General features: G+C 44.3%; 1 protein-coding gene and 1 long non-coding RNA gene across 5 annotated transcripts; one reads left to right on the forward strand and one right to left on the reverse strand.

Annotated features, from left to right (window-relative positions):
- Positions 1 to 7: 7 nt before the first annotated feature.
- On the forward strand, positions 8 to 7,299 carry LOC105494856 (uncharacterized). Its single transcript, XR_003021108.2, has 3 exons — positions 8 to 145; positions 706 to 829; positions 7,197 to 7,299. It is a non-coding gene; the product is annotated as an uncharacterized lncRNA (long non-coding RNA).
- On the reverse strand, positions 25 to 18,200 carry C1H1orf50 (chromosome 1 C1orf50 homolog). Of its 4 annotated transcripts, XR_011622137.1 has the most exons (7): positions 18,062 to 18,200; positions 17,830 to 17,945; positions 11,165 to 11,251; positions 9,317 to 9,448; positions 8,711 to 8,980; positions 3,022 to 3,164; positions 1,315 to 1,855 (listed from the first exon to the last, which is right to left on the reverse strand). XR_011622137.1 is itself a non-coding variant. In XM_011763765.3 (5 exons), the coding sequence occupies exons 1-5, from the start codon at positions 18,138 to 18,140 to the stop codon at positions 8,795 to 8,797; spliced, it is 600 nt and encodes a 199-aa protein (XP_011762067.1). In that variant the 5' UTR covers positions 18,141 to 18,200; the 3' UTR covers positions 8,452 to 8,794. The 4 variants fall into 4 exon arrangements, 1 of the variants encoding a protein (XP_011762067.1); XR_011622138.1 differs by lacking the exons at positions 1,315 to 1,855; positions 3,022 to 3,164 and adding an exon at positions 25 to 202; XR_011622135.1 differs by lacking the exon at positions 1,315 to 1,855 and having other exon boundaries at positions 1,934 to 3,164.
- Positions 18,201 to 18,318: the final 118 nt, after the last annotated feature.

Here is an 18,318-nt window from a genome sequence, read left to right on the forward strand (position 1 = left end):
GTCTTCTCTACCTGAGTGAGGCTGGGAAGGCTTCATGGTGGAGACAGCGGCCCCGGCGCGTGGGCCTGGAGTGGGGCGGGAAGTGCGCTGGAGAGGCGAGGCTGTGCTGGGATGCTGGGCCCAGCCTCTGCGGGGCCCCTAGAGGGTAAGCTCCACGCGGGCAGGGCTGCTTGTACGTTTGCTTCGCTGCTGTTCGCTGTGCCTATAAGAAGGGCATAGGCACATAGGAATACTATTTGGATGAATGACAAGCTAAGGAATTTGCACTCAATTCCTGAAGAAAAGTTTTTAAGTAGGAAGGTGACATGGTCAGGTTGTTTCAGGAAGACTAACCTGGCAGCCATTGCGGAGGAAGGATCTGCAATCCTGCGGGCCAGGAGGCAGATGAGCAACAGACGGGATGGGAAGAAGGAGCCCCCTCAGGAGCCCATGTGAGATGGACTCCCAGGGGTGAGAGCGGCGAGAGGGAGGGCGTAAGAGCTTCTCAGAGGTGACTCTCTTTGGCAGTTAGGCTGACAGAGTGTTACACAAAGAAACTTTTTGGTATTGGGTAAGGATTTCAGGCACCAGTTCTCAGATACGGCCCCATCCTCACCAGCCCACCGGAAGCAACAATAGAGAAGGGATCACTGTGAGGACCCCACAGGAGAATATAAAAGGGCAAGGGAGATAGGAGGTCAAGTGACACTTTGCCTCTCCTTGCAGCCAGCCCGGGAAAGAGGAGTGTAAGACCGAGCATGTTCTGAGGGGAACACCAGGCAGCAAGTACTGGGCTACATGTTGTACAGACATTCTCATCATCTCACTGGAACTTGCCCGCTACCCTGAGGTTAGTGTTAGCATTCCCATCCTACAGAAGAGGAAATAGGGGATCAGACAGCTGATTCTACTGGAGAATACACCATTAATAATTAGTGGAGCCGAGACCTGAAAACAGCGATACCAAAGTCAGACCTAGGGTGTGTGAGAAACCGGGTGGAGGCGACAAAAGGTGTGCTACACACCCCAGCCTGAGTCAGGCCAGCTTCCTTTGATCATCTATGTGTTTCTCTTCATTGCTCCCTGCCATGTGGCCCATTAAAGTGGCAAATTAGCCTGGCGCGGTGGCTCACACCTATAATCCCAGCACTTTGGGAGGCTGAGGCAGGCAGATCACGAGATCAGATCAAGACCATCCTAGCCAACATGGTGAAACCCCCCCTCTCCTAGAAATTAAAAAAAAAAAAAATTAGCCAGGCATGGTGGTGCATGCCTGTAGTCCCAGCTACTTGGGAGGCTGAGGCAGGAGAATTGCTTGAACCCAGGAGGCGGAGGCTGCAGTGAGCCGAGATTGCATCACTGCACTCTAGCCTGGGCGACAAAGCGAGATTCCATCTCGAAAAAAAAAAAAAAAGAGTGGCAAATTAAAAATTGTAGCATAATGATTATACCAGCTTACCTTTAAACCAAGTTTACATTCCAGCGCTAACACTTACCAGATGTATAAATGTGAACAAGTTACTTTTTCTGAACCTGTTTCCTAATCTGTAAAATGGGATTGTTGTCAGAATTAAATGAGATTATATGCTTGGCACAGAGTAGAAGCTCAATTATTAGCATTATTAATCTAAGGATATGATCATATATCTATTAGCCTGGACATCCCCAAAGTTTCCTTCAGGAGAGGGGAAGGAAGCAGGGTAGCTGAGAAAGATACCCCCTACCAGAAGTTTCTAGCTTTCCTCATTCTGGATCTCACAGGAAGTACAGAACAGGAACAGTAAGTTAGGCTACTTACACTTGTGCTAATACGGTAGCCAGCAGCCACAAGTGGCTACTGAACACTTGAAAGGTAGCTAGTCCGAATTGAGATGTGCTGTAAGTATAAAATACACACCAAAGTTTGAATACTTAGTTTAAAAAAGAATGTAAAATAATTTTTTTTTAGTAAATTGTTGAAATGCTAATAGTTTGGATATGCTGGGTTAGATAAAATATATTTTATTTATTTATTGAGACAGGGTCTCACTCTGTCACTCAGGTTGGAATGCAGTGACATGATCATAGCTCAAAGCAGCCTTGACCTTCTGGGCTCAAGCAATCCTCCCACCTCAGTCTCCCAAGAAGCTGGGACCACAGGTACACGCCACCATGCCTGGCTAATGTTTGTATTTTTTGTAGAGATGAGATCTCCCTATGTTGGCCAGGCTGGTCTTGAACTCTTAGGCTCAAGCGATCCTCCTGCCTCAGAGTCCCAAACTGCTGATATTATAGGCATGAGCCACTGCACCCTGTGATAAAATGTATTCTTAATTTCACTTTTTACTTTTTCATGTAGCTACTGGAAAAATTTAGATCACACATGTGGCTCACATTATACTTCTATTAACTGCATTGACTTGGATCCTTTGCAGGATATAGGTACAGAGCTACAGATGTCCATCCATTGATTTATTTGATTTATTCTTTTTTTTTTTTGAGGTGGAGTCTCACTGTGTCGCCCAGGCTGGAGTGCAGTGGTGCAATCTTGGCTCATTGCAACCTCCGCCTCCCAGGTTCAAGCAATTCTTGTACCTCAGCCTCCTGAGTAGCCAGCATTACAGGTGCCCGCCACTACACTTGACTAATTTTTATATTTTTAGTAGAGATGGGGGTTTCACCATGGTGGCCAGGCTGGTCTCAAACTCCTGACCTCAAGTGATCTGCCTGCCTTGGCCTCCCAAAGTGCTGGGATGACAGGCATGAGCTACCATGCCTGGCCCACTTACTTATTCATTGTTAAGAGTATTTATCATGCGCCAGGCACTATTTTAGATGCTAGAAACAGCAGTAAACAAGACAGACAGTCTCTGTCCTCACAGAACTTATAATCACAGAACTTATAAACAGAAGCAAAACACACATCATTTCTGGTTGTGCTAAGTGCTGTGGAAAACAAAGCAGAATCAGAACCACTTTAATGTGAGAAGGGTTGGTATTTCTGATAGGGTAATCAGGGAAGTGGTATTTCAGCAAGGACCTAAAGGATGAGAAGACACAAACCTGCAAAGATCTTGGAGGCAATGCTCCAAACAGATGAGACAGCAAATGCCAATGAGCAGCAATGAGCTTGGTGTGTGGGAAGAACAGCAAGGTCAGCAAAGCAGGAACATGCTGAGTCCTGAGAGTGGCAGATCACATAGAATCTAGGGAAGAAATGAGAAACTCTGGGATTTTTTTTTTAACAGAGGTGCAATCTGGTTTGTAGTTTTAAAAGATGATGTTGACAATCTCTGTGGAAGCAGGGAGACAAGTTAGGAGATTACTGCATTGTCCAGGCTGGACATGTTGGTGGCTTGGACTAAGGGGGAAAGGGGTGAGGTGAAGAGAAGCAGTCACATTTGGGATACATTTTGAAGGCAGAGCTGGGACTGCTGACTGGTATGAGGAGAACAAGAAGAATCAAGAATGACTTGGGTTCTTGGCTGCTACAACAATGTGAGACAGGTGCTGATAGAAAGAGAGAGGCCTGGTGGTGAAACAGGTTTTGGGGATGAACTCAAGAGTTTAGATTTGGACACATTAAATTTGTAATGACTACAAGTCAAGTGGAGACAGCAAGTAAGGCTGCTGGGCAAACAAGTGTGCATGAAACTTGGGGACTGATGAGGGCTGTAGGTATGTATGCGAGTCAGTAGTGTGTGGACAGCATTTAAAGCCTGGGGAATGGATTAGACCACTTAGTAGAGATAAAAAGGAGAGGGCCACAGACTTGGCCTCAGAATGTAGATGTCAGGAAGAGGAGGATCAGGACACAGAAAAGGTACAGTCAGTGAAGTAGAGAAAAGCAGGAGATGATAATATTACAAATCAAAATGAAAAAAAAAGCTTTCAAGTACGGACTGCTCCACTCAATCAAATGCTGTTTAAGACTACAGAAATGAAAATTTTCCAGGCACGTTGTAGCTCCTTCCTCCCAAGCTCCAGCTCCTTAAAGGAATGAATGAACCCTATCTTCTGATGGGGGTTCTATATCCAGGCTTTAATGCCAGAGATATGGGCTCAATTGCTTATAAGTTGTATAAGTTGTATGACCTTAAATAAGTTACTTCTCTATACCTTGATATACATCCTCTACATACCTATCACTAAACGCCCCAAGTGAACTACTCCGGTAGTGTCTCACATAAACATCTCATTCTGCTTAAGGCCAGGAATTTGAGACTAGTCTGGGCAACATGGTGAGTCCTCATCTCTATAAAATTTTTTTTTAATTAGCTGGACATATTGGTGCATACCTGTATTTCTAGCTACTTGGGAGGCTAAGGCAGGAGGATCGTTTGAGCCCAGGGGTTCAAGGCTGCAGTAAGCTATGATTGAGCCAGTGCTCTCTAGCCTGAGTAACACAGTGAGACTGTGAGACTGTCTCAAACAAAAACAAAAACAAAAAAACCTTACTTTATCACTTTTGTGATTTAACTTCTTTATACCTCTATACCGAGATCCTTTATGACTGTCTTAATTGGCCCAAACAGGATTAAGGTTATGGTCAGACTCAAACAGGACTGTGTCTGAATCTGACCTCTACCACTTCCCATCTGTATAACCATGGGCCAGTTTCAGAATCTCTGAGATGCTCCTGCTCTGTAACATAAGAATACTATATACCTCATTGATGGTGGGTTATGTGAAGATTAAAAGAGATAATGGATACACTTAGCAGAATAAAGGCTCACTAGACAGTACTTATCATCTTTGTGTCTGTAACACTAATACTCTTCATGTTTGTGGACTGATAACTTGAGAAAGTAAGATACAAGCCAGCTCTCCTTTCCTCCTTCCAGAGCACTAGGGTGGAGAAAGGGAGCTACAGTCAACTGTTACTCACACCCAGTAACTTTGGAAGGGCCAACTAGGTGGATTATCAATATCACAGAATATCACTGATTATTCTGGAAAATGACAGGGATGTCCTCCTCCTCCTGCAAATTTTGTTGAGTGGATCCCCACTATTCATTGCAGATACTCAAGCCAGAAATGCTTGAATTCAAGCATCATCTAAGAGTCTTTCCTCTCATCCCTCTGACATTTTATTAACAAGATGGCAATTGATTGTACTTTCAATGTGCCATGCTTCATCAAATGTAAGATGCTATCTGTTTTGATCTTTTTATGTAGCTCTAAGAAAGAAAAAATGCCACTTAAACTGTGACATGCCACTGACTTTTAGAAGTGTCCAGGTTTGAGATACCAAAATGTGGGGGGAAAAAGTACACCTTGCAATTGGTGAAATACAGGCCCTCTCATTCTACCACTGCTTAGTTCAGACTCCCATCATCCCTTGCCTTGATTAGGGATGGAAGCTCCTGTCTTCCCTCTACCCAGCCTCTGCTGCCAAAATGATGTTTCTAATGGCCAATATTACCAACCTACCCAAATCCTTCCATTAGTTCTTCTCCCATAGCCCCCAGTCCATATTCTCCTGTTTAACTGGCTGCAATTCCTCACATGTCGTATCACTTCTAGTCAATGTCCCTTCCATGTTATTTTTTGTCTGGAATGTTTTTTCCTTCCCCTCTTCATCTATCTCCTAGCTTTTAGACACAAGGATTTTCTAGCCAGGACATATCTCACTCCACCCCTCCTTGTGGCCAGGACTGCTTTGGTTGATATGGCTTAAATGGATGTCCCTGTCTTCATTCACAAATAAACTCCATCCAAAAATGAACCCTACCCCAAAAGACAAACTTCCTATGAAAGGGCAATTGGAGCCCCCAGAAAGTTCTAACTTGTATGGTTTTCAACACCAAGCAAGCATCAGCTCCTCCAAGAGTCTTCCCAAATTCTCCAAGCTCAATAAGGAACCCTTCCCTGGAGCTCCATAATATTCCACACGTACTTCTATCACACCCCTTCTTAGAGCATCTTGGAGTTGTTAACTTGTTTCCTTCTCTACCATACTGTGAGCTCCTTGGAAATAGTGATTCAGCTCTATTATTCCCCAGAACCTAGAACCTAGAAGGTACTTCATACTAATGAAATTATCAGGTGAACAGATGGATGGGTAAATGAAAAATGATTACTGTATATAATCACTGGGTCCTAGTTTCCATTCTCAGGTGCCCCAAATCACCTCACATTGCCACTAGCCCTTCCCAAGTGTGGTAACTGGCTTAACCAGGAAAGAGCAATGATACCCCTTGGTGGTCAGTGCAGGGAGTACATCTTACTGAACAAAAGGAAGTTTCTCTCTTTTCAATCACTGCTGTCCCGCTGTTGAGGTTAGGAAATGTCAAGAGTGAGGGAGATTTGCATTTTCAAATGATCAAGCTGATGACTGCATGCAGAATGGATTGGAGAGGGGATAGAGGAGGAAGCAGGGATGCCAGCTGGTAGGCTGTCTTGTTAGAGTTGAGAGTGAAGTGCAGATCTGTGACTTTGACACCATCACACTTAACCACTTTGTAATATTGCCTTTTTTACCTAGAACTTTCCTTTCTTCTTCTCAACTGAGCCCTGTGGCAGATAGATTCTAGGATCTGTTCAATGATTCAGTGATGTCTGCCTTCTGGTATACATGCCTTTGTATAACTCCCTCCCTTGAATATGGGCTGGCCTAGTGACTTGCTTCCAACCAACAGATTACAGCAAAGGTGATGAAATGTCACTTCTGTGATCAGACTACATGAGACTGTAACTTCCATCTGGCTAGCAGACTCTAATCCTTGCTTACTTTGCTTAAGAAAGCTGCCATGTTGTAGAGGCTCGTGTGGCAAGACGTGAGGGCAACCTCCAGCCAACAGTCAGCTAGTGGAATCCCTGAAGCCAGCAACCCTTGAGGGTTGTCAACAAGCCTGATGCGGTGGCTCAAGCACCAGCACTTTGGGAGGCTGAGGCAGGTGGATCATGAGGTCAAGACATCGAGACCTTCTGGCCAACATGGTGAAACCCTGTCTCTACTAAAAATAAAAAAATCAGCTGGGCATGGTGGCGTGTGCTTGTAATCCCAGCTATTTGGCAGGAGAATCGCTTGAACCAGGAGGCAGAGGTTGCGGTAAGCTAAGATTGAGCCACTACACTCAGGCCTGGCAACACAGTGAGACTCTGTCTCAAAAAACAAAATAAAACAAAAAAAAAAGAAAAGAAATTCTGCTAACAATATAAGTGAGCTTGGGAGCAGATCCTCCCCCAGTCAGGCCTTCAAATGAGAACAGCCCTGACCAATAACTTAATTTCAGCCTTACAGGGTTTCAGAGAAACCATGAAGCAGAGGACCCAATGAAATGGTGCCTGAACTCCTAACCTATAAGCTCTGAAATAAATGGGTGTTGCTTTAAACCATTAAGTTTGTAGTAATTTGTTTATCTGATAACTAATGAAGTACCTATTCAAAATTGTCATCATGATGCAGGTGAGAACCTTCTGAAAACCTGGGAAACTTTCTGTAGTCAGACTCCACTACTGTACCACTAATGTCTCTTCCCTCCGACTCTGCAGCACCCCAGCAAAAGACCTCTGCAGCTGAGTCCAAAGAACATTCCCATGTGAACTGAGCGACCAAGTGTCATCTGAGTGAGCTTGTTAGATTCTAGCCCCATCCTGTGTGAGGCCTTAGGTGGACCATTTACAGCTCACAAGAAATCCAGTTTATGAGGAGAGACCATGAATAATGCGGGGGGAGGGTATTACCAAGCAGATCAGTATAAGGAACATCCATTCCCAGAGAGAAACTTGGGCCATTGTCAGTTCAAGGACATATCTCTCTGTCCTTTTACAGCATACTGCAATAGATTACAGCCATGCTAAATCATCCATAAACGAGCTAATTCCACCGAACAGACAGGAAAGAAGGTAGAGTCCTACAACAGCCTAGTCGGAATAAGAACTACAGTAATTTTGCCAAAGGCCCTTAAGTTCTTGAATAATTCTTGTCAAAATGAATTTCAATCTGAGTTAACTCACAGTCAACAATTTGGCTGTTTTTCTTGTTTCTCACTCTACTGCCATACTCTCTTCCACAGTATTTTTAAGTAGCCATTTAAATGGGTTTGTTCTGCTGCAGGTGGCTGAGCCTGGGAGCTCCTCCTTGGGAGACTACACAATGGATTCTATAATGATTAGTGGCAGCATCCAACGTCTCTTCCAAGTCTAAAATTTGTGAGTTTCAAAGTTGACACTCCCCAAACCTGGCCTTTGCTGCTGCCTCAGATTCTCATTCACTCTAGCAAGGCAGAGAGAGCAAAAGGGGCAAGACAAACCTCATCAACAGCACAGAAATCCCAGAATCACACACTCTCTGGTCCAGCCAAGCCAAGTGGTTTTTTTTTTTTTGGGGGGGGGGGTTTAATCACCCTCCATTACCCAACATTCTCGTTCCCAGATGAATTTTAAACTGGAGTTGCACCAACTGTGAGACAGCCTCAACCCCAATGTTAAATACTACCAGTTACTAAAAAAAAAAAAAAAAAAGACTGAAAACAGTTCTCTCTGGAAAACGATCCACCAACCTTTTTATGGGAAGAAGAAAGTCTTCTCTAACACTTTAACTTAAGGGAAGAAGTGATGGAGAGGAAGAAGGAAAGTACATTGGCCAATACTCTGAAACTGACTGACTTGGGTATCTGTGGTCCAGAGAGGATCCCGAAAGACAGTGACTCTGTCTCAATGATTATTACCATCCCAATTAAAAGTCAAAATGACAGCATTTACATTCACACAGGGTCTCTTTCCAGGAAGTTTGTGATTCACCTACATGTCCTCAATTCTCAAGATAACAATGGGGTCAACAAGGAGGTGACAGCCAGGTCCTGTGAGAGCTGTTTGTCAGAGCCCACTCTCAGTGAGTCAGTCCCTGGAAGTTGGGTTCAGTGCATGGAGGCAGGGCCACTGACTGGCTTAGCAACTTGTCCATCATGCCGATTTTAGCATCTTGCTTCTCAATGTCCTCATACGGAGTCCAGGACAAGTCATGCTGTAGCTTGTAGGCACCAAGGAAGTCATGTGGACAACTTGTCCCCCATTCCTAGAGAAGGCAAAGTAGGCAGTTCCCATCAGGGTGGGTTGTGAACAAACTGAGCTCATTTCCTAATTATGCCACAATCTCTTTTTTGGCTTTTCACTTCATACCAGTCAGAACAATCTTTGGAAAGCAGTTACCTTACACATCAGATCCCTCCCTTGAGAAAATGAGTGAAATAATTTAAGCACAGGTATATTTTTTATAGTCATGTCTGGGCTCACATCACCCCCAGTTTTCTAAGAAACCATATACCAATCCACATGTCTACATTTTCACATATATACCAAGAATTTCTCAGAGGCTGGAGTAGATTTTTGGGCAAACAATGTATGTTCTTACCTTTGGAGAAATGATGGAAAAATACTGCTGACCACTCTCCCGTTTATAGAGGTAGTAAATGTTGCCAGGTTTTTTCACCATATTACAAGCTACATGGTGCAGGTCAGCATCTCTGTGAGCATCTTCCAGTACCTATGAATCACAGATATGTAACGAATTAGGTATTGGAGATAACAGGCACCCATATTCAGTGATCATCCCAATTAAAATTTGGAAACCATTCAATGCTTAGGATCTTGGTCCCCAATAGCAACTTTTAAGATCCAGATTACTCTGAAGAAACAAAAATTAGACTATGCTGCTATGCTGTAAAAAAGGCTTTAAAAAATTATATTTCGGGCCGGGCGCGGTGGCTCAAGCCTGTAATCCCAGCACTTTGGGAGGCCGAGACGGGCAGATCACAAGGTCAGGAGATCGAGACCATCCTGGCTAACACGGTGAAACCCCGTCTCTACTAAAAGTACAAAAAAAACTAGCCGGGCGAGGTGGCGGGCGCCTGTAGTCCCAGCTACTCGGGAGGCTGAGGTTGGAGAATGGCGTAAACCCAGGAGGCGGAGCTTGTAGTGAGCCGAGTTCGCGCCACTGCACCCCAGCCTGGGTGACAGAGCAAAGACTCCGTCTCAAAAAAAAAAAAAAAAAAAAAAAAAATTATATTTCAAGCCAGGCACAGTGATTCATGCCTGTAATCCTAGCACTTTGGGAGGCCATGGCAGGCGGATCACTTGAGCTCAGGAGACCAGCTTGGGCAACATGGCAAAACCCTATCTCTACTAAAAATACAAAAAATTAGCCAGGTGTGGTGGCATATGCCTGTACTCCCAACTACTTGGGAGGCTGAGGCAAGAGGATCACTTGAGCCCAGGGGGCAGAGGTTACAGTGAGCCGAGACTGCACCACTGCAGTCCAGCCTGGGTGATACAGTGATACCCTATCTTAAAAAAAAAAAAAAAAAAAAAAAGGTATTTCAAAATGTTGAGCAATAATGACTCCAGGTAATTTTTAAGTTTCTTTCCTATTTTTCTGTGCTAAGTACATTTCTTTTTTTTTTTTTTTTTTTTTTTTTGAGACTGAGTCTTGCTCTGTCTCCCAGGCTGGAGTGCTGTGGCCGGATCTCGGCTCACTGCAAGCTCCGCCTCCCGGGTTCACGCCATTCTCCTGCCTCAGCCTCCCGAGTAGCTGGGACTACAGGCGCCCACCACCTCGCCCGGCTAGTTTTTTGTATTTTTTAGTAGAGACGGAGTTTCACCGTGTTAGCCAGGATGGTCTCGATCTCCTGACCTCGTGATCCGCCCGTCTCGGCCTCCCAAAGTGCTGGGATTACAGGCTTGAGCCACCGCGCCCAGCCAGTACATTTCTTTTATAAATGAAAACATATTCCCCTGTTAAAATGCTTTACCTCATGAAACCTTCTCCTGGAAAAAACAAAACAAGGGAGGCCTAATTCGTTACATATCTGTGATTCATAGGTACTGGAAGATGCTCACAGAGATGCTGACCTGTACCATGTAGCTTGTAATATGGTGAAAAAACCTGGCAACATTTACTTGGGAGGCTGAGACGGGAGAATCGCTCGAACCCGGGAGGCAGAGGCTGAAGTAAGCTGAGACCACGCCACTACACTCCAGCCTGGGCCACAAGAGCAAAACTCTGTCTCAAAAACAAACAAACAAACAAACAAAAACTTATACTTAACCTCTTAAGCTTATTCCTTCTATTTTACTCAACACCTACCTCTACATTTCTAGGAGGCACTAAAGACATAAAAAGTCACAATGATTATAAACAAGTTCAGCCAATCCTGAGAACTAAAGAAAGAAAATGAAAGCCTGTCTAACAGTCATTCCTTACCTTCCTGGCTTGTTCCTGCAAATGTTGGATTTGCTCAGCTATGACTGTCAGCTTGTTGGTGGCATTTGCTCGGATGAATTCATCAGCCTACAGGTGAGAGAAAACTAAACTGTGGGTTGAAAGAGGAAAAGACTTCTATGATGTTCTTTTCTGGATCCCAGTGAAGAGGTTTATGCTAATATTTTGCTTCTGCCTAAAATATTTTTCCCATTCTCTCCACTGCCCCACAGCCTCCCACTCATCCTGAGGCCCCACTCAGATAGCACTGTCATGAGAAGGCCACCCTGACATGACTCCACACCACAGTTACATGCTCTCTTCTATTTCCCATAGCTTTCTACCCTTTCACTATGAACTGCAGTTACACTGAACTTCTTTGGTTCTCCAACATGCCTTCTCTCTTTCTCTCTCTCTCTCTCCTGCTACCAAATATATTGAATATACCCTCTCCTCCAACCAGTCCATTTTTCCTCCTGCTCTTTACCTAACAAACACCACACACTTCTCAGGTCTCCATTTTCTCATGTTTAAACCCTTGTGAAATCAGGGATGGATTTTAAATAATTAAAAGACACTTGTGGGCCGGGCGCGGTGGCTCAAGCCTGTAATCCCAGCACTTTGGGAGGCCGAGACGGGCGGATCACGAGGTCAGGAGATCGAGACCATCCTGGGTAACACAGTGAAACCCCGTCTCTACTAAAAATACAAAAACTTAGCTGGGCGAGGTGGCAGGCGCCTGTAGTCCCAGCTACTCGGGAGGCTGAGGCAGGAGAATGGCGTGAACCTGGGAGGCGGAGCTTGCAGTGAGCTGAGATCCGGCCACTGCACTCCAGCCTGGGTGACAGAGCGAGACTCCGTCTCAAAAAAAAAAAAAAAAAAAAAAAAAAAAAAAAAAGACACTTGTGATCTGGCCCTTATCATCTGCTAAGGTAGAAATCTAGATACACACAGAAAGTATTCGGGTTTTTCTATGTGACCCCCACACCCCCAGAACTGAGAAAGTATGTGTTAATCTGACCATTTCCTCAGTTATTTACATCACAACTACTTAAATTTTAACTTATATGTGCATTTCTAATTATTACTTAAAACGTATTTTAAAAGACTGCATTATGATGTGGACCTGAAACAGAGTTATAATGTGCACACAAGACTGCCTGTCATGTGCCACAAAGTGCAACTGAAGGCAATGGAAATTTTTTTTCTTCAGACAGAGTTTTCGCCCTTACTGTCCAGGCTGGAGCTCAATGGCGCGATCTTGGCTCACTGCAACCTGTGCCTCCTGGAGTCAAGTGATTCTCTAACCTCAGCCACCCGAGTAGCTGGGATTATAGATGCCCACCACCATGCCCAGCTAATTTTTGTATTTTTAGTAGAGGCAGGGTTTCACCATGTTGTCCAGGCTGGTCTCGAACTTCTGACCTCAGGTGATCCACCCACCTCGGCCTCCCAAAGCGCTAGGATTACAGGTGTGAGCCACTGCGCCCAGCCAGGACATTTCTTAAAATAGATCAAATTCTCAAAGTTAGGAGAGACTAATGTGATCAATTCATGTGCTGGGAAGGATTACCACTCAGGCAATAGAAATCTGTCAAAAATTTCCAGCTTACTTTTACGAAGAGCTGATTATACACAATTAAGGTAAAGAAATGAGGAAATTAAACTAGAACTTGAACTAAAAAATATTAAAGAGAATTTGTTGGTTAGTTGAGGAGTCTTACGGCAAAATTCAGGTATAAACCAGTGTTATGAGTGAACAGAAACCATACAAGTAAACTGAGTCATTTATCTGTCCCACAGATGTATATTAGGCAGCTACTGTGTGTCAGACACCACACTAGGCACTGGGTGTACTGGTTAACAGGAAAGAGAAATCCCTGCCTTTAAGATGGCAAGTCAAGTCTAATATAGTTTAACAGAAATATGAGGCAAGTCGCATATAAAATTTTAAATTTAAATTTTCTAGTAGCCACGTTAACAGTAAATTAATTCTAACAATACTTTTTTTTTTTTTTTTTTGAGGCAGAGTCTCGGTCTGTCACAGACGCTGGAGTGCGGTGGTGCAGTGGCTCACTGCAACCTCCACCTCCTGGGTTCAAGCGAATCTCATACCTCAGCCTCCTGAGTAGCTGGCACCACAGGCATGCGTCACCATGCCCGGCTAATTTTTGTATTTTTAGTAGAGATGGGGTCTGGCCATGTTTGCCAGGCTGGCCTTGAACTCCTGGCCTCAAGTAAGACGTCTGCCTCAGCCTCCCAAAGTGGAGATTACAGGCATGAGCCCCCGTGCTCCAGCTAACACATTTTATTTAACCTAATATATCAAAAACATGTTCATTTTAACATGTAATCACTATTTTTAAGTTGTTAATGAAATATTTTGCATTTTTTGTTTGTTTTTGTTTCTTTTTTTGGTCCTTTGCAGTCTAATCCATATTTTGCATTTGATATTAAGCCTTCAAAATATAGTGTTTATTTTGTACTCACAGCACATCTCAATTTGGATGCTAAATTTTCATCAGAAATACTTCATCTGCATTTAGACTTAATAAAATTTATATGTGAAAAAGTTGATTCACATACTCAAATTGTTCCAATATACTTGAGTTCCAATACTTGAAGTAATTATTGTTTTTAAATTCAAATGAATTAAAATAAAATAAAATATAAAATTTGGTTCCTCAACCACAATAACAACATAAGTGCTTAACAGACATAATGTTGCTAGTGGGTACCATATTTTAAAGCACAGCTCCAGTGAGTAATAGATACCAAAAAGTAAACATGATTAAAGTTAATATTATATGTACACATAATAACAATGCACTATTATGAAGGAAATAATCACAATTATGTGGTAGAAGCAGGTTAAAGATAACAAATAAGTAGAAAAGCTACTTCATTTTTATGAAGTTTAATAATAGGGATTGGTGGGGAATTGGAAAGTATATGTAGCCTAGAAGTATTTGAATTCAATTTAATAATACTGTCATTTGGATGGGGTAGGGTAAGGCCTTTTTCAGACAAGAAGGCCTCACTAAGGATGTAACATTAGACTTGGGTCTAAATGAAAGGAGAGGACCGACCATGAGAAAAGCTGGGAAAAAAAAAGTTTGCAGGCATTTGAGACCAATGCAGTTGAAGAGTAGTTAGTGATAGGCAATGTGTAGAACGGGGTTAAAAAAGAGAGCAGAGACCAGATCTTGCCGTCTTGTAGCCCATGGTAAAAGAATTTGCATTTTGTTCCAAGAATGAAAGCCCAGGCATGGTGGCTCACACCTGTAATCCCAGCACTTTGGGAGGCCGTGGCTGGTGGATCACAGGAGGTTGGGAGTTCGAGACCAGCTTGACCAACATGGAGAAACCCTGTCTCTACTAAAAATACAAAATTAGCCAGGCGTGGTGGCACATGTCTATAATCCCAGCTACTTGGGAGGCTGAGGCAGGACACTTGCTTGAACCCAGGAGGCAGAGGTAGATGTGAGCCAAGACAGCATCATTGCACTCCAGCCTGGGCAACAAGAGTGAAACTCTGTCTCAAAAAAAAAAAAAAAAAAAAAAAAGGCCGGGCGCGGTGGCTCAAGCCTGTAATCCCAGCACTTTGGGAGGCCGAGACGGGCGGATCACGAGGTCAGGAGATCGAGACCATGCTGGTTAACACGGTGAAACCCCGTCTCTACTAAAAAATACAAAAAATTAGCCGGGTGAGGTGGCGGGCGCCTGTAGTCCCAGCTACTCGGGAGGCTGAGGCAGGAGAATGGTGTGAACCCGGGAGGCGGAGCTTGCAGTGAGCTGAGATCCGGCCACTGCACTCCAGCCTGGGTGACAGCGCGAGACTCCGTCTCAAAAAAAAAAAAAAAAAAAAAGACAGAAAGAAAGGAGGAGCCATATATGGCCAAAGAGACAGTAGGTATTTCCAGAGCTAAGGTAGTTCCAGGTTAGGGGTAGCCTTATAATAACCCTCCCTTTTCTTAAGGTGCTAGCAGTAAATCTCGTAAACAAAATTTGAATTTATATTTTGAAGAGTTAATATAAAATGCAAAATATGGATTAGGCTGAGGTCCAAAAAAAGGAAAAAAGAAACAAAAAATGCAAAATATTTCATGAACAACTTAAAAACAAAAAAGCCTCATAAAAAATGAAGAGAAGAGTACCTACAACTAGTAAGCACTAACCCTAGCCTCAACTACTCTGAGGCCCTTTACATTCATCTCATTTACTTCTCACAACACCTTTATGAAGTTGATAACCTCACTTTCTCATTTTAGCAATTAAGACTCACAGACATGAGGCAACCTGTCCAAGGTTTCACAGATAATAAACAGCAAAGGATCTGAACACAGGTCAGTCTGATTCCAAAATTCATGCCTTAATACCAGGCCTCCTGAGCTTTCTGAACACACACCAATACCCGGGTGAGTCCTGCTAAAAAAAAAGTTTTTTTTTTTTTTTTTTTTTTTGAGATGGAGTCTCACTCTGTCGCCCAGGCTGGAGTACAGTGGCACAATCTCCACTCACTGCAACCTCCGCCTCCCGGGTTCAAGTGATTCTCCTGCCTCAGCCTCCTGAGTAGCTGGGATTACAGGCACCTACCACCACGCCCAGCTAATTTTTTGTATTTTTAGTAGAGACGGGGTTTCACTATGTTGGCCAGGCTGGTCTTGAATTCCTGATCTCGTGATCTGCCCACCTCGGCCTCCCAAAGTGCTGTGATTACAAACGTGAGCCACTGGACCTGCCCCCTCCATTCCTTTTTTTTTTTTTTTTTAAAGACTCGCTGTGTCGCCCAGGCTGGAGTGCAGTGGTGTGATCTTGGCTCACTGTAACCTCTGCCTCCCAGGTTCAAGCAATTCTCCTGCCTCAGCCTCTAGAGTAGCTTCAGACTACGGGCACACACCGCCATGCCCAGATAATTTTTTGTATTTTACTAGAGGCAGGGTTTCACCATGTTGCCCAGGCTGGTCTCCAACTCCTGAGCTCAGGCAATCCTCCTGCCTCAGCCTCCCAAAGTGCTAGGATTACAGGTGTGAGTCGCCACACCCAGCCTCATTTTTTTTTTTTGAGTCTCACTCTGTCCCTGATTCTGGAGTGCAGTGGTGCAGTCTCGACTTACTGCAACCTCTATGTACTGGGCTCAAGCGATTCTCATGCCTCAGCCTCCCGAGTAGCTGGGACTAAAGACGTGAGCCACCACACCTTTTAGTAGACACGGGGTTTCACCATGTTGGCCAGGCTGGTCTCGAACTCCTGACTTCAAATGATCCACCCACCTTGGCCTCCCAAAGTGCTGGGATTACAGATGTGAGCCATGGCACCTAGCCAAAAAGTACATTTTAGATAGTAAATATGTTTGATTCAATTTGTTTGTCTCTAAAGTTGTTTTTTTCTTCAGCTTCTCAAATACAGATTGTATTGGGGAAACAGAGGCAGCATAATAATGCATCCTCTGTATTTCACAAGATTATAGGATGAAAGGCAAAAACTGTTCTTTATTCCATCTGTTCAGGCCATTATAATAAACATGATAGTCATTCGACAGCACATGAGTATGTTGTGTGCACAAGATTCTATCCCTATCAACCTCCCTCCCAATAATAGTGATCTGATTAGCATATTCTCTTAATCCATAAAAGTTGCACTTTGCTCCCCAGTTCTTTAAAAAGAAGAAAGTACAAGTTTTGAATTAAAACAGCTTTCCTACGTATCTGAATTTTTCTTAATTAAAAAAAAAAAAACGGATTCGAAGGATTTCTAGGATCATTGGGAAAAAAAAGACGTGAGGGAATTTGAGCACATTAAATAATTTTGAGCAAAGCAAAGACCTTAGAACATAATCAAGGCTAAATCTGATAGTGTATACAGGGATAAGGGGCCATCATAATCTTTAAAACAGCAGGACTCTCCATCTGTGCACACTGAAGAGGGTGTATAACTGGAAGTCTTGACAAGAGATAAGAAGGAATCTGGTTTTTCATTGAATAATGACAAAGCTTTAGATCTTGGAGCTCTCCTACTTCAAACCTTTCACTTTACAGATAAAATAGTTGAGGTCCAGAGAGAAGTAATCTGCCTGAAGTCGCACTGCAAGTTTGTATCAAAAGTGGGATTCATAGTCACGTGTCCAAACTTCCAGTGTTTTTTCCATTATTTCACATTTCCTCCTTATTTGACTTATTTTGGCCATCCATATAAAAGCACTGGGCTTGGGAATACTATGTTTAATAAGGACTAAACTCGGAGTCCTTGCCCTGCTAGATGTTTAAACTCTCAGTTAACAAAGATCTTATGGGAAGCAGCTTTAAAAAAGCGGACCTTGAAACTTCTGGGGAACTTTTCTTTGTCAAATGGGAAGATAACTCTCTACTGCCTACCTCACAAGGCTGTCCTAAAGTGCAAATGAAATAATGAACGCTAACGTGTTGTGTAAACCTTCCCACGAAGGGAGATTATGGGCACTCAAGTTGCCGTTAGAGGAGCTTTTGGTCACAGAAGGTCATTCGAGTCAGGCCACCGACTCACAATGACAGTCGGCTTTACTCGTCTGTAAAATGGAGACAAGAGCAATTGCCACCCCCACCCTAGGTGGTAGTGAGGTCTGAGCCGAAAGACGCAGAGCACAACGTGAATGAAGACGGTTATTCGCTGCCCCGGTCGCGCCTCCTCACCTTCTGCACCTGCTCTGCGAGCGCCACGAGGTCTAAGGGGTCCCCGGCCCGGTGGGTGTGGTAGGGGCTCACCAGGGCCAGGCCGCCGGGGGTCGGGGTGAGCTCCACCAGGGCTCCTGCGACACACAGCCAGGAACAGGCCGTGAGCTCCCGCCCTCGGCCTCCCGCGGAGCCCCGAGACCGGCTGCCTCGCTGGGGCTGACTTCCCCTTGCTGACTCCCGCCCCGCATACCTCCCTGGCCTGCAGCTGGCTGCGGTCCTTGGCTTTCAAGGACCCCCTCGGTCCTCCCGAGCGCTGCGGCGTCCTCCATGACAGCGACTTATCCTCCCCACTCCCTGGGCGGTGCGAGTCGGGAGAGCCTACGCATAAAGGTGCGTGGGCGGAGCTTCCGTATTTCTTGTTCACTGGGCTTCAGAGCGACTGAGCAAAGCCTGAGCTCGGAGGCGGGGCTCCGGCTGACGCGCCGGGATTCGCTGAGGGCCGGTGAG

Source organism: Macaca nemestrina, chromosome 1 (assembly GCF_043159975.1).
Source record: "Macaca nemestrina isolate mMacNem1 chromosome 1, mMacNem.hap1, whole genome shotgun sequence".
NCBI classification, from domain to species: Eukaryota; Metazoa; Chordata; class Mammalia; order Primates; family Cercopithecidae; genus Macaca; species Macaca nemestrina.